The following is a 13,191-nucleotide window of genomic DNA, read 5'->3' as shown; positions in this document are numbered from 1 at the left end:
ATGTTGAGCACAGTTGTATGCAGTTTTAGCATGACTTATTCGCTCTTATAAAAGAAAGCATCCGAGTATACTTATTAATCTCACCTTTATTCCTACAGAATCTGTGGACCGGCACTCCAAGGTTTTTCTGTTTCTTCATATCTCTCAATATCTTCCGATTTATTGTACGTTTGTTGCCTTGTTACAATTTTGCAACTGCCTTAACTTGCACATCACTGGAATATGTTCAGTTCCCCATCTCTGACCAACTGACCAGACCATTTATATCTTCCTCATTATTAACCACATTGCCATTTTGTGTTTCTTTACTGCGTATCTTACTTTTAAGTCTAAATCATCAGTATTTATTATGCAAAGCATAATATGCACAGCAGTCACACTATGTTATAACTGAACATGGAGCCCCTGTGAAACCTCATTTTTAATATCTTTCCAGTCACAAAAACAGCATCAACCAAACCCTTTTCCTTCCTGTGACTGAGTCCATTTTGGATCCAAATTACCATTTGATCCTGTGGGCTTTGATCTTGGGGTCCAAGTCCATGGTTCCCTGAAAGTGACAACACACATAAATAGAGTGGAAAAAAAGGTGTATGGTATGCTCAGTCGAGGCATTAGGTATAAGAGTCTGAAAGTTATGTTGCATTTTTATAGAATTATGGTTTAGGCTCCATTTGGAGTATTGTACAATTCTGGTCGCCCCTTCACAAGAAGAATATGGAGGTGTTGGCTTTGGAGAGGGTGCAGAATTTTTTTTACCAGAATGCCGCTTTGAATGGAGGGTATTATTTATAAAGTGAGATTGGACAAACATGGATTGTTTTTTCGGGAACATGAGAGGTTGAGGGAAGACCTGATTGACGTGAATAAGATTGAGAGACACAGAGACACAAAAGCTTTTCCCCGAGGGTCGAAATGTCAATGACTTGTGGCCACAGAGGGGGAAAGTTCAAATGAGATATGTGGGGCAAGTTTTTTTTTTTTACACAGTGGTGGGTGTCTGGAACACACTGTCAGGGATGGTGGTGGGACCAGATATGATAATGGCATTTAAGAGCTGTTTAGATACATATGGATATTCACAGAGTGGAGGGATGTTAACCATATGCAGGCAAAAGGGATCAACTTGGCTTAATGTTCGGTACTCACATTGTGGGCCAAAGGGCATGTGCTTGTGCTGCACTGTTTTATATTCAACAACCTCTCAGTCAAGGTCAGCAAAACTAAGGAACTTAGACTTCAGTAAGGATGTTGGGAGACATTGTATCAGTTTTCATTTATAGGACGACAGTGGAGAGAATTAGAAGCTTCTAAAACCTGAGACGATCTCTGAAGACTTGTTTTGGCATAGCACATTGATGTAATCATGAAAAAATGCTTGCCAACATCTCTACTTTCTCACAAGTTTAAAGAGTTTCAATGTCTTCGAACTTCTACAGGTGCACTGTAGTAAATATCTTGATTGGTTGCACCGTGGACTGGCACTGCAGTTCCAACACAGAGTAATGCTAAAGGTTGCTTAGAGAAGTGCACTCAGCCCAGTCTATTGCAGGCTCAGCCCTCCCTACCCTCGTAAGCATCTATATGAGGTTGCTGCTTCAATACTCCGCTATCTATCAGCAAGGGAAATAGCTATTATTGAACCTGATGGAGTGGAACATCCGGCTTCTGTATCTCCATGCCCACTTCTCGTTGTCATGGTTGGGCCGGAGGTACAAAAGCCTTAAGTTCCACTCCATTAGGTTCAGAAACAGCTATTTCCCGAGAGCCACCAGGTTCTTGAACTGATTTGCAGGGTCGTAATTCTGCGACGGTCACAGAAAACAATGAACCATCAATTGCACTACCGTGGGCTTGTTTTCAAATTGTGTCTTTGCGCAATTTTTTTCTTTTCCCACTGTCTTGTATAATTTTTGTTGTTGTGTGCGCTGAAAGGCCTGGTTCTGCACCGTATCTCCAAAGTGGTATGTCTAAAGACTGCTAAACGGAGAGAAGTTTGAGTTTCATTTAACCCATGTCATTGCTGTATTGGGAAAACAAATTGTTTCCTAGTTTTCATTGATGTTTTCACGATCGTCACTCAGAGTAAAATGCCCTTCTTATTTTGTTTATCTCTTTCTCAGGTACAAAGAACTGATCTTGCATCATCAGATTCGACAGTTCTCTGCTGCTATAGGTTTAAATAGAATGCTTTTAATCACAGGCCTGCTTCAACCAGCAATGACAGGGGGAAATATTTCAAAGGAGTTTGTGATGAGACAGGTAAGTTGTAGATTTTGCATGCTTCCGCGCATACACACACACACGTACACATTTATTTATTGCTCGTTGCCCTGAATCCTTGAACATTGTAAATCTGTTGCATAAGTATCTTAAAGCAAGAGTGATGTCATTTGATCTTTAAAGCTGCTGCCACAAAATGAATAATCGTGACTAAAGATGATTTCTACATAAGCACGATGTGTGATGACAGCATAAGCACAGATGCACAATGTGAAAGTGGGGGTATAAAGTTGAATAGAGTATTCATGTAGAGCATTGATCTCGTGATGAAACTTAAGGAGTCTTCTAATATAAATCTAGCATGTCTGTATTCTGGTAGGTTTGTGGGAACTAAGAAGTATGGTCATATCAATATAGGCTGTGCTGCAATTTTCTTTTACTGTTTCTTTGGGAATAATTGCTGTCTCAGAGAAAAATCTGTTCCAAAAATTGATTTTTAGTCAAATTATTATTCATGGTTCAGATTCCACAGGAAGTGAATCTCATGTTACATTCAAAGCACTGACTTTATTGTAATGATTCCTTTTAATTTACCTCATAAATTGTAGCCATATATAGTGCCCTCCATAATGTTTGGGACAAAGACCCATAATTTATTTATTTGCCTCTGTACTCTACAATTCGAGATTTATAATAGAAAAAAATCACATGTGGTTAAAGTGTACATTGTCAGATTTTATTAAAGGGTATTTTTATGCATTTTGGTTTCACCATGTAGAAATTACAGCTGTAAATCTCAAATTGTGGAGTACAGAGCCAAATAAATAAAAATGATGTGTCTTTGTCCCAATCATTATGTAGGGCTGGTTGATCTTAAACGAGAGAACTAAAGTGAGTTTTTCTCCATAAATATATAACTAATGTGATTACTAAAATTTCCACCAACACATTTCCCTTTAAATAATGATTTTCTCTTTCCGTTGGTGTATATAATTTTAAATGCAAATTACATAGGCTTTGAAAATGCTGCAAAATGCTGAGCAAGCAACAACCAAACTAATGCACAACAATTACAGATCTGACTGAGCTATCACATAAATTGAAACAGGGTCTCGTTGCCTTTATTTCTTGAAATACAACATTTATTCTGTAATCCAATATTTATTATTGAACATTGAATTACTGAATATACATTTTTCAAAATAATTTCAGTACATTCACTGCTATAAATGAAAGAAGAGTTAATTTACTGACAAACAGAAAGTTAGCAATAAATCAAAGGTAAATAACAATCAACAACATGCACTATAAAAGAGATGACATCGACAAGATAAATTGAGGGGAGAAAATCTGGGAACCTAAATTGGGAAGTTAATGAAGACATTGATAGACAATAGACAATAGAAAATAGGTGCAGGAGAAGGCCATTCGGCCCTTCGAGCCAGCACCGCCATTCAATGTGATCATGGCTGATCATTCTCAATCAGTACCCCGTTCCTGCCTCCTCCCCATACCCCCTGACTCCGCTATCCTTAAGAGCTCTATCTAGCTCTCTCTTGAATGTATTCAGAGAATTGGCCTCCACTGCCCTCTGAGGCAGAGAATTCCACAGATTCACAACTCTCTGACTAAAAAAGTTTTTCCTCATCTCTGTTCTAAATGGCCTACCGCTTATTCTTAAACCGTGGCCCCTGGTTCTGGACTCCCCCAACATTGGGAACATGTTTCCTGCCTCTAACGTGTCCAACCCCTTAATAATTTTATACGTTTCGATAAGATCCCCTCTCATCCTTCTAAATTCCAGTGTATACAAACCTAGTCGCTCCAGTCTTTCAACATACGACAGTCCCGCCATCCCGGGAATTAACCTAGTAAACCTACGCTGCACGCCCTCGATAGCAAGAATATCCTTCCTCAAATTTGGAGACCAAAACTGCACACAGTACTCCAGGTGCGGTCTCACTAGGGCCCTGTACAACTGCAGAAGGACCTCTTTGCTCCTATACTCAACTCCTCTTGTTATGAAGGCCAACATGCAATTGGCTTTCTTCACTGCCTGCTGTATCTGCATGCTTCCTTTCAGTGACTGATGCACTAAGACACCCAGATCACGTTGTACGATAGGGATTGTTATGCATGAGACTTGTTTTGGTGCATGATTCACACAAAATTGATGTTCGGGCCTCGTTATGCCAGTCACTGATGTTTGTTGCATTAGTGTACATTGAGAAGGTTTAAATTTAATGTGGTCAGGATAACTGAGGACATAATTAAATCGAATTTCATAGCAATCCCAGTGCAAGTATCACATCTCCATGCTGTACCTGTTTACACCAATGTAAAACTGGCCCACAGAATTACAGCAGTGCCAATCAGCATGTAACTCAACACAGCTAAGATAAAAGAAGATTACAATATTCCTGGCTGAATGATCTGAAGAGCATTAGGTCCCACGCTGAAGGGTTAACATTCTAAACTTATGATGTTCCTCCTACTTAGCAACGAGAGAACTATCTTTGAACTCACTTTGAGGAAGGACATCATTGTTTACATTATTGTTCCATTTAAAGCCTGAGAAATGCAATGTCTCCTGACCAGCATGATCAATTTGCACTCTCAACACCAACGATCAATCACTTAGCACAAATCGTTGGAGAAAGAATCACCTTTCAACTCTCACAAGCCCATCTGCTCAATTAGCTCTGAAGAGCATACATTGATGAAGCAGGCTATAACAGGTAGAGCATTGGAGATATGCTACTATCCTCCCGACAGTGGAATATCAAGGCTTTATATACGCAATACTCACAGGTTATACAATAAAAAAAAGAAGGTTCAATAAATTTAAAAAAAACAATATTCGTGCAAAACAAAAGCTTGAAGTACCTAGTGCAATCAAGACAGTTTCTAGTTTGTCGTTTAGCTGGTGTTTAATGTGTTCAAGAGTCTGATAATTGTTGGGAAGAACCTGATCCTTAACTGGAGGATGTCATTTTCCAACTCCTATACATTCTTCCCAATGCAGGAGTGAAATGAGAGCATGGCCAGGGTCCTTGATGATGTTAGCTGCCTTTTTGAGGCAGCACCTCCTGTAAATCCTTTTGACGGTGGGGAGGTCAGTACTGTTGATGGACCGGGCCGTGTCCACCACTTTCTGTAATCTCCTATGTTCCTGGCATTCGAGTTGCCGAACCAGGGCATGATGCAAAAAGTCAGTATGCTCTACCGTACACCTGTAGACGTTCAAGAGAATATTCGTCGACATGCCAAAGCTCCTCAATCTTCTAAGGAAGTAGAGGCAGTGATAGGCTTTATTTATAATTGCATCAATGTGCTGGGCCCATGACAGGCCTTTAGAAATATGCATGCCCAGGTACTTGAAGTTGTTGACTCTCTCCACCACCCACACATCAATGAAGACAGGTTCTTGGATTCTCAGTCTTTCTCAACGAAAGTCAGCAATCAGCTCCTTGGTCACACCTGAGATTAGTGAATTCCAAGTGTAGGAAGGAACTGCAGATGCTGGTTTACACCGAAGATAGACACAAAATGCTGGAATAACTCAGCAGGATAGGCAGCATCTCTGGATAGAAGGAATAGGTGACATTTTGGATCGAGACCCTTCAGAGTCTGAAGAAGGGTCTCGACCTGAAACGTCACCCATTCCTTCTCTCCAGAGATGCCGCCTGTCCTGCTGAGTTACTCCAGCATTTTGTGTCTATCTTCGGTGAATTCGATGCTCAGCTGTTGGAACAGTGATGATTGTTGCACACTTCTCTGCATAGTGAAGCATCTCTCACAAGCCATTCCGGATTCCAGTTTGTTGGGCAGGTTGCCATGTAACACACAGCTAAATCTGGCCATTATGATGGTTCTGTCAAGTATCACAGCTCCTCGCACCTATAAAGGTGGTAGAGCTTCTTCTTTCGTATGTCAACTACAACAACCAAAAGTGGCAATTGGTGCTTCAGAGTACCGTAGTTGACGCATTGCTGCAAATTTTGCCAGTTCCGTCGAACTACCCAGGGTGGACGACGAGGATGTAAAGCAGCTCCCACCCCGGTGGCAGAGCTGTCAAAGTCCTCTATCCGTTAATCTGTTGGAAGCTCTCTGATGCCCTCCAACTCACTCATATTCTCAATGAACTCTTGTCGGTGTGAACAGTGGCAGTGAATGAAATAAAGGCTGGAATGGATGCATTGTGTGAAAGGAAGGTGCAGCACGAGGTCATGGTCCTGCAGCTTCACCCATGTCCTCAAGGAAAGGTCAGAGGCAACGACATGGTTAACGTACTTTGAAGTAAATACTTGGAGTTTGCTAACATCATGTTTGTTATGTTGACGCACATAGCTTTTCAGGCTACCTTCAGGCGTGCATATGGAAGGATGTTATGGTGATCAAGGTCTTGCTGCTACCACCAAGAGGCAAGCAGTGTTATTACATGGTTTGACTGTGTCTCCCAGATGAAGGAGTATGGATTTCCATAAGATAGTTGTATTTCTCTCCGATGCCAAATAAACAGATTTATTTCCAACATTATTGTATAATCTAGCGGTGGCTTTATTTGATGCATTTTAAGAAGTCGATCACAAGGCTCTTGCATATGGCTTGAACATTTTCTGTTTCAGGTCAGATTTCCAGCATTTTGTCATCTTTGATTTTGCAAAAGAGATGTGATGTTTACACCTAATACCTATGAGCGCTGTTCTAATGCCCTTCGCTGCATTAGAACAGCGCTCATGCTAATAAGAGTATTTACATTTGATCAGCACAGGGCCATGGATTAATGACAAAGATATGTTTTTAAAGTTTATGCTGTGCAGATTGTATAGTCTTTCCTCCCGATTTTGTTTAGCACTTTAATCCCTCTGCCAGTGGAGGACTGAACCCTTCAGCTTGGTGATACACTAAGAATGAGAAATTCACCTTCTTGTTCCAATAACCTCCAGTCTATTATTGGGGGTGTGCATGCATGCCTGGGACTGCATTGGGGGTGGTGGAAGTGTGAGTGCCCCTGTAAAGAGTGGCGTAAATGATTATTTAATGGAGATGTAGAGTTCATCGTTATATGAGGTCATGATATTCCATAATCCATTAGGTTGTCACTGAAGATTTCAAAATGAAGATTCAAGAGATCCTTTCCAACCCTCCCTCTTCTCTGACCCTCGTGTCTCTGCTATCTGCCTAGTACAAGAAGAGTGCTATAATGGGCTGAAGACCCACATTGATTATTGTACAACAAACTGTAGTTGCATGAAATTTGGATCTCTCCCTTCAGGATCCAAGCTGGTTCCCATGTAACAAATTGTTTGGTGCTGAACCACAATCCTGCTGTTGCACACTTATTAGTAGCCAAAATCAGAATGTCTGCAGCAGGGCCCAAATTTAGTTTAGTTCAGAGATGCAAAACCCATGTGATCACAGGGAGAACGTGCAAACACTATACAGACAGCACCCGTGGACAGGATCGAACCCGGGTTTCTGGCGCTGTAAGGCAGCAACTCTAACGCTGTGCCACTGGCCGTCTTCGATTATGTAAAGGTTTCACAGTGCAGTTTTATCATAACAAAACAATTTCCAGGCAATATTTTAAGTTTTACTGCAATTTATATTTATAGAAATTAAGTTTCAGAAGCTAAAATTTCCTGCTACATTAATTCTCATTGGGAGATTCTTTATCTTTAAAAGTTCAGATTTTCTACATTTCTAAAACTTTCTTTTAAATTTAGTTTGGTTTTGGGGACAAATGAAGAGAAAACACTGCCCTCTGGTGGTATTTCAAAATATGTAATTCAGAGTCACTGTTTGTATAGTTTGTAACTGGAAATTGCAATTTCAGGGTACTGATATTTTACTCGGATATTTTATTAAAATCAGTATGTTTGCTCCACAGAGAAATGCCAAAGTGCAATGTTTATTGAGCTCTCAAATGTGTGCCCGGGTTTAGGAAAGTATTGTGATTTCCATTTAGGAATGTAAAGGGCCATTTGGTTCGCTTTGTCATTAGACTGAAACTTTTCAAAAGTTGCTTTGGGTGGTGAGGTTGTTTGCGGGGACAAGTGGGAAGCTTTTAAATGTGATGTAGTGAGAGTTCAGGGCTAGCATGTCCATTTAGCATGAAGGACTTGGCCAGCAGGAGCAAAGAACGTTGAAGAGATATTGAGGCTCTGGTCAAGCCAAAAAAGGAGGCATATGTCTGGTATTGGCAGCTGGGATCAAGTGAATCATTCGAGGAGTACATTTAAGAAGAAAATCGTGAGGGCTAAAAGGGGACATAAGATACTTTCGGCAGAAAATGTAAAGGGGAATATAGAACATAGGACAGTCCAGCAGAGAAACAGGCTCTTTGCCCCATAATGTCCTTGTTATGAACGATGCCTGATTCAGGCAAGCCCCAGGCTACTACGTGCCACCAGTCATCGCCTTTCTTGGTCGACCAGCAACCAACATCCTCTCCTCGCCCATCCACATTTGTGCCGTGGGGGCGCCTCCTGCAGTCGACCTTGAAGGCGTGGCAGGCCAGACCCTCACCTCTCCTACCGGCCTCGCTCCTCTCCTGTCGCATTTAATTTAATTTAGATTCGGTTAGTTTAATGTCATGTGCACCGAGGTACAGTGAAAAGCTTTTGTTGCGCGCTAACCAGCCAGCAGAAACACACTACACGATTACAATTGAGCCAGCCACAGTGTACAGATACATGATAAAGGGAATAATGTTTGGTGCAAGATAAAGCCAGTAAAGTCTAATTGAATGTAGTCCAACGGTCTCCAATGCAGTAGATAGTAGCTCACGACTGCTTTCCAGTTGTTGGTCAGATGGTTCAGTTCCCTGATAACAGATGTGTGTTTTCACAATTCTACACCTCGTGCCTGATGGAAGAGGGAAGAAGAGGTAGTGGCTGGGGTGAGATGTCCTTGATTATGCTGGTGGCCTTGCCGAGACAGTGTGAGGTGTAAGTGGATGAAATATAAGGGTATGATGTGATGGTTTGTGTGATGGTCTGGGCTGCGTCCACAACTTTGCAATTTCTTGCGGTCTTGGAGTGGTCAAAGAGATTCTGCAAGTAAATTAGGGTTAGAAGTGGAACTGGGAGAGAATACAGTCCCTTAAAGATCAATCGGGTCATCTATGCATGGAGGCAAAATAGATGAGTTGTTAAATCAGTATTTCTCTTCCGTATTTACTGTGGAGAAAGATATGGATGCTTGAGAATGGGAAATTAATAGCGATGTCTTGAAGAGAATCCACATGATGCAAGAGGCAGTGCTCACCATCTAACAACCCATCACAGCAGATAAATCCCCAGGACCTGATCAAATCTTTCTTAGGACATTGTGGGTAGCTAGGAATGAAATTGGGCAGCCCTGGTAGAGAGATTTGTATCCTCAACAGCCACAGGTGAGGTGCCAGAAAACTGGAGGGCAACTAATGAAGTGCTTCTGTTTAAGAAAGGCTGCGAACTTCAGCCAGTGAGCCTACAGCAGTAGTTGATGAGTTATTGAAGGGGATTCTGAGAGATGGAATCTACCTGCATTTGGAAAGCCAAGGACTGATCAAAGGGATAGGCAGTGTGGCTTTATACATGGGAAATAGTGTCTCAAGAATTTAATTGTGTTTTTTGATGTGGTTAGCAAGAAGCCTGTTGAAGTCAGTGCAGTAGACTTTGTCTGCATGGACCTTAGTAAAGCCTTTGACAAGTTACCACGTGATAGGCTGGTCTGGAAAGTTAGGTAACATGGGATCCAGGGCAAGCTCACCAAAAGGATACAAAATTGGCCTGAGGTAGGAACTGGCTCCAAATTTACCAGTTGTGATCCTTTGTTGAAAAAAATGAACTTTTGCATTTCCATTTTGCATTTCCATTTTTACATTTCCATTTGAATATCTCCATTGCTGCGAGATTTATTTACTTTCAAGAAGCTGATAGAGGTCTATTTTTACCAAAACACTTCTCATTGGGCATATCCAATGTAGAACTTATGCTATTTTGTTTTTGTTCTTTTTTGTAATGCATGTTAAAACTAACATAATTACTACAATCAAACAAATGTTCTCTCCCGCTGATACTCTTTCCATCTACCACTCAGTTTCCCTCAAACTTCATGCTTGTAAAAGTTGATAGGAGTAGGTTATTAAGGGGCAAATGGGAGGTTTTAAAAGTTATAGTGAATAGCAAGGGTGGCAGGAGTAGGGAGCACTGGACGATAAGAGACATTGTCAGAGGCTCTGATCAGAATAAAGGAGGAGGCATGTGTCAGGTACAAGCAGCTGGGATAACAGAAATCCCTGAAGGAGCACAAGGGATGAAGGAAGTTCACTTGGCAAGGAAATCAAAAAGGGGGCTAGACATAGCTTTGTCAGGGGAGATTTATGGAGAATCTTAAGGTAGAAAGAGTAACTAGGGAGACAAACGAGCTCCTCAAAGACAGAAATGTTCATATACATGTGGGGGAGCAGGAGGTGGGTGATCCCCTCAATGAATATTTCATCTCTTTTTACTATGGAGAAAGATATGAATACTGGTGAACCTGGGAAAGCTGGGGATAGTCGAGTAAATGCTAGTCAAACGTGTCAAGGTAGATAAACCACGGCTTGGTGGGTATATTTAAGGTTGCCATGGGATGGTAGCGTAGAAATTACCCTGGCTGAGTTATATGGATCATAATAATTAGACACAGGTGAGGTGCTGGAAAACTGCAGAGTGGCTAATGTGGCTTTATTCAAGAAGGATTGAAATGAAAAACCTGAGAACGATAGACTGATAATCCAAACATCTTGATAAATAAGTTACTGAATTGGTTAGTGAGAGATAAGGTATGCATGCATTTTGAAAGACTGGTTGATTACGGATTTTGATTGAGTTATTTAAAGAAATAACCATTCCTTCTCCCCAGAGATGCTGCTTGTCCCACTGAGTCACTCCAGCATTTTGTGTCGATCTTCGGTTTAAACCAGCATCTGCAGTTTCTTCCTACACAAGAATGCATGAAGATTTATGAAGAAGTTGCCAGGACTCGAGGGACCTGAGTTTTCGGGAGAGTTTGGGCTGGCTAGGGCTTGATTTCTTGCAGTGCGAGAGACTGAGGTATAGAGATATATGGAGATATCAAAACCATGAGAATAGAGAGGGTGAATGCACAGTGTCTTTTTCCCAGGTCTGGGAATCAAGAACCAGAGGACATGAGAGGGGAATTATTTAATAAAAACCTGAGGTGCAATCACAACCAGTGTGTGCTGGGTCTATGGAACCAGCAGCCAAACGAAATTGTAACAGGCGCAATAACAACATTTAAAAGGTAAGACACAAAATGCTGCAGTAACTCAGTGGGTTAGGCCCTGGAGAACATGGATACGTGACGTTTAGGGTCGAGACCCTTCTTCAATCTGCTTTTGTCAGAAATTTGCCTGAAAACCTGCTTTTCTGACTGACGACAGTTTAGAGTTTGGTAGTACACTCTCCAATTGTGCCTTTTTTGTTCATTAGGCAAACCTATTTAATGATCTTTCCAACATATTCCTTCTCACAATTGTGATTGTATCTGAACAATCTTGCCATTCACCCTATTTTATACATTGATTAATCGTGTAACCTGAAATTTTGTTGCCATTTCTCTCCCTCTTTTATTCACATTTACATAATTTCTGACATATCGTACTCAAATCAAATTATCCCTTGCAGTTAGGTTTAGCAATTGCCATGCATTCTAATTTTCTGCCTTTTATTTCCATTTCTGCTTTTGCCTTACTGAATCTTGCTCATGTTCTTATTCCCCTGCCAAGTAAATTTAAACCCACTTCAGGAGTACCAACAAACCTGTCTCTTCCTGGCCTTGTCGATGTGCAGCCTATTTGGCCTGCAAAGGTCCCACTTTCTCCCAAAACTGGTCTAATCCCACAATAAAATCTAGTCTTCCTTCCTGCAGCATTTCTCTACCATGCATTCTTTTGTCCTATCCTATTTCCATGCACAATGATTTGATTATATTGCTAACATGAGCAAGAAATTGCAGAAAGGCATTGACGTGCCCCGACCATCATGCACACCGACCTTCCTCCAATTAATTCCATCTACATTTCACGCTGCCTTGTCAAGGTAGCCAGCATAATCAAGGGCCAGTCTCGCCCTGGCCACTCCCTCTCCTGCTCATCAGACATTTGAAAATGCATACCTCCAGGTTGAGGGACAGTTTCTTCCCAACTCTTATCTGGCAACTGAACAGTCTTCCCATCAGCTAGGGTGCAGTCCTGACCTCCCATCTACCTAATTGGAGACTTTTGAACTATGAATAATCTGACTTTATCAGACTTTACCGATAAACGTTGCAGTAAACGTTGTACTCTTTGTCTGTGCACTGTGGAAGGCTAGATTGTTATCATGTATAGCCGCCTTTGACTGGATAGCACGCAAACAAAAGCTTTTCATGTGCCTTGGTACACATGACAATCATAAACTAAGCTAAAAGACGAGAAGATGAGCAAAGATAGATCCTTATGAACCATTTATTCACAAAATGCTGGAGTAATTCAACAGGTCAGGCAGCATCTCAGGAGAGAAGGAATGGGTGACGTTTCGGGTCGAGACCCTTCTTCAGGCTGATGTCAGGGGGGCGTGACAAAGGAAGGATATAGGTGGAGACAGGAAGATAGAGGGAGAACTGGGAAGGGGGAGCGGAAGAGAGGGACAGAGGAACTATTTAAAGTTGGAGAAGTCAACCATTGAAGGTTTAATTTAGTTTAGAGATACAGCGCGCAAACAGGCCCTTCGGCCCACCGAGTCCGCGCCGACCAGCAATTAACACTATCCTACACGCACCAGGGACAATCTTTACATTTACCAAGCCAATTTACCTACATACCTGCAAGTCTTTGGAGTGTGGGAGGAAAGCAAAGATCTTGGAGAAATGTTTAGTATTTTGAAATAATAATAATAATAATAATGCATTACATTTATATAGCGCTTTTCAAAC

General features: G+C 41.4%; 1 protein-coding gene across 1 annotated transcript in view; it reads left to right on the top strand.

Moving 5' to 3' along the window:
• Nucleotides 1–13,191, top strand: part of LOC144593026 (uncharacterized) — a 102,053-nt gene that overhangs the window by 45,997 nt on the left and 42,865 nt on the right. The window contains exon 9 of the mRNA XM_078398440.1: nucleotides 2,124–2,262. Within this exon, the coding sequence (XP_078254566.1) occupies nucleotides 2,124–2,262 (139 nt within the window). The remainder of the gene's footprint in view (nucleotides 1–2,123; nucleotides 2,263–13,191) is intronic.

The sequence above is a fragment of the Rhinoraja longicauda genome, chromosome 4 (assembly GCF_053455715.1).
Source record: "Rhinoraja longicauda isolate Sanriku21f chromosome 4, sRhiLon1.1, whole genome shotgun sequence".
NCBI classification, from domain to species: domain Eukaryota; kingdom Metazoa; phylum Chordata; class Chondrichthyes; order Rajiformes; family Arhynchobatidae; genus Rhinoraja; species Rhinoraja longicauda.
Note: the sequence above shows the minus strand (reverse complement) of the source record. Positions and strands in the feature narration are given on the sequence as shown.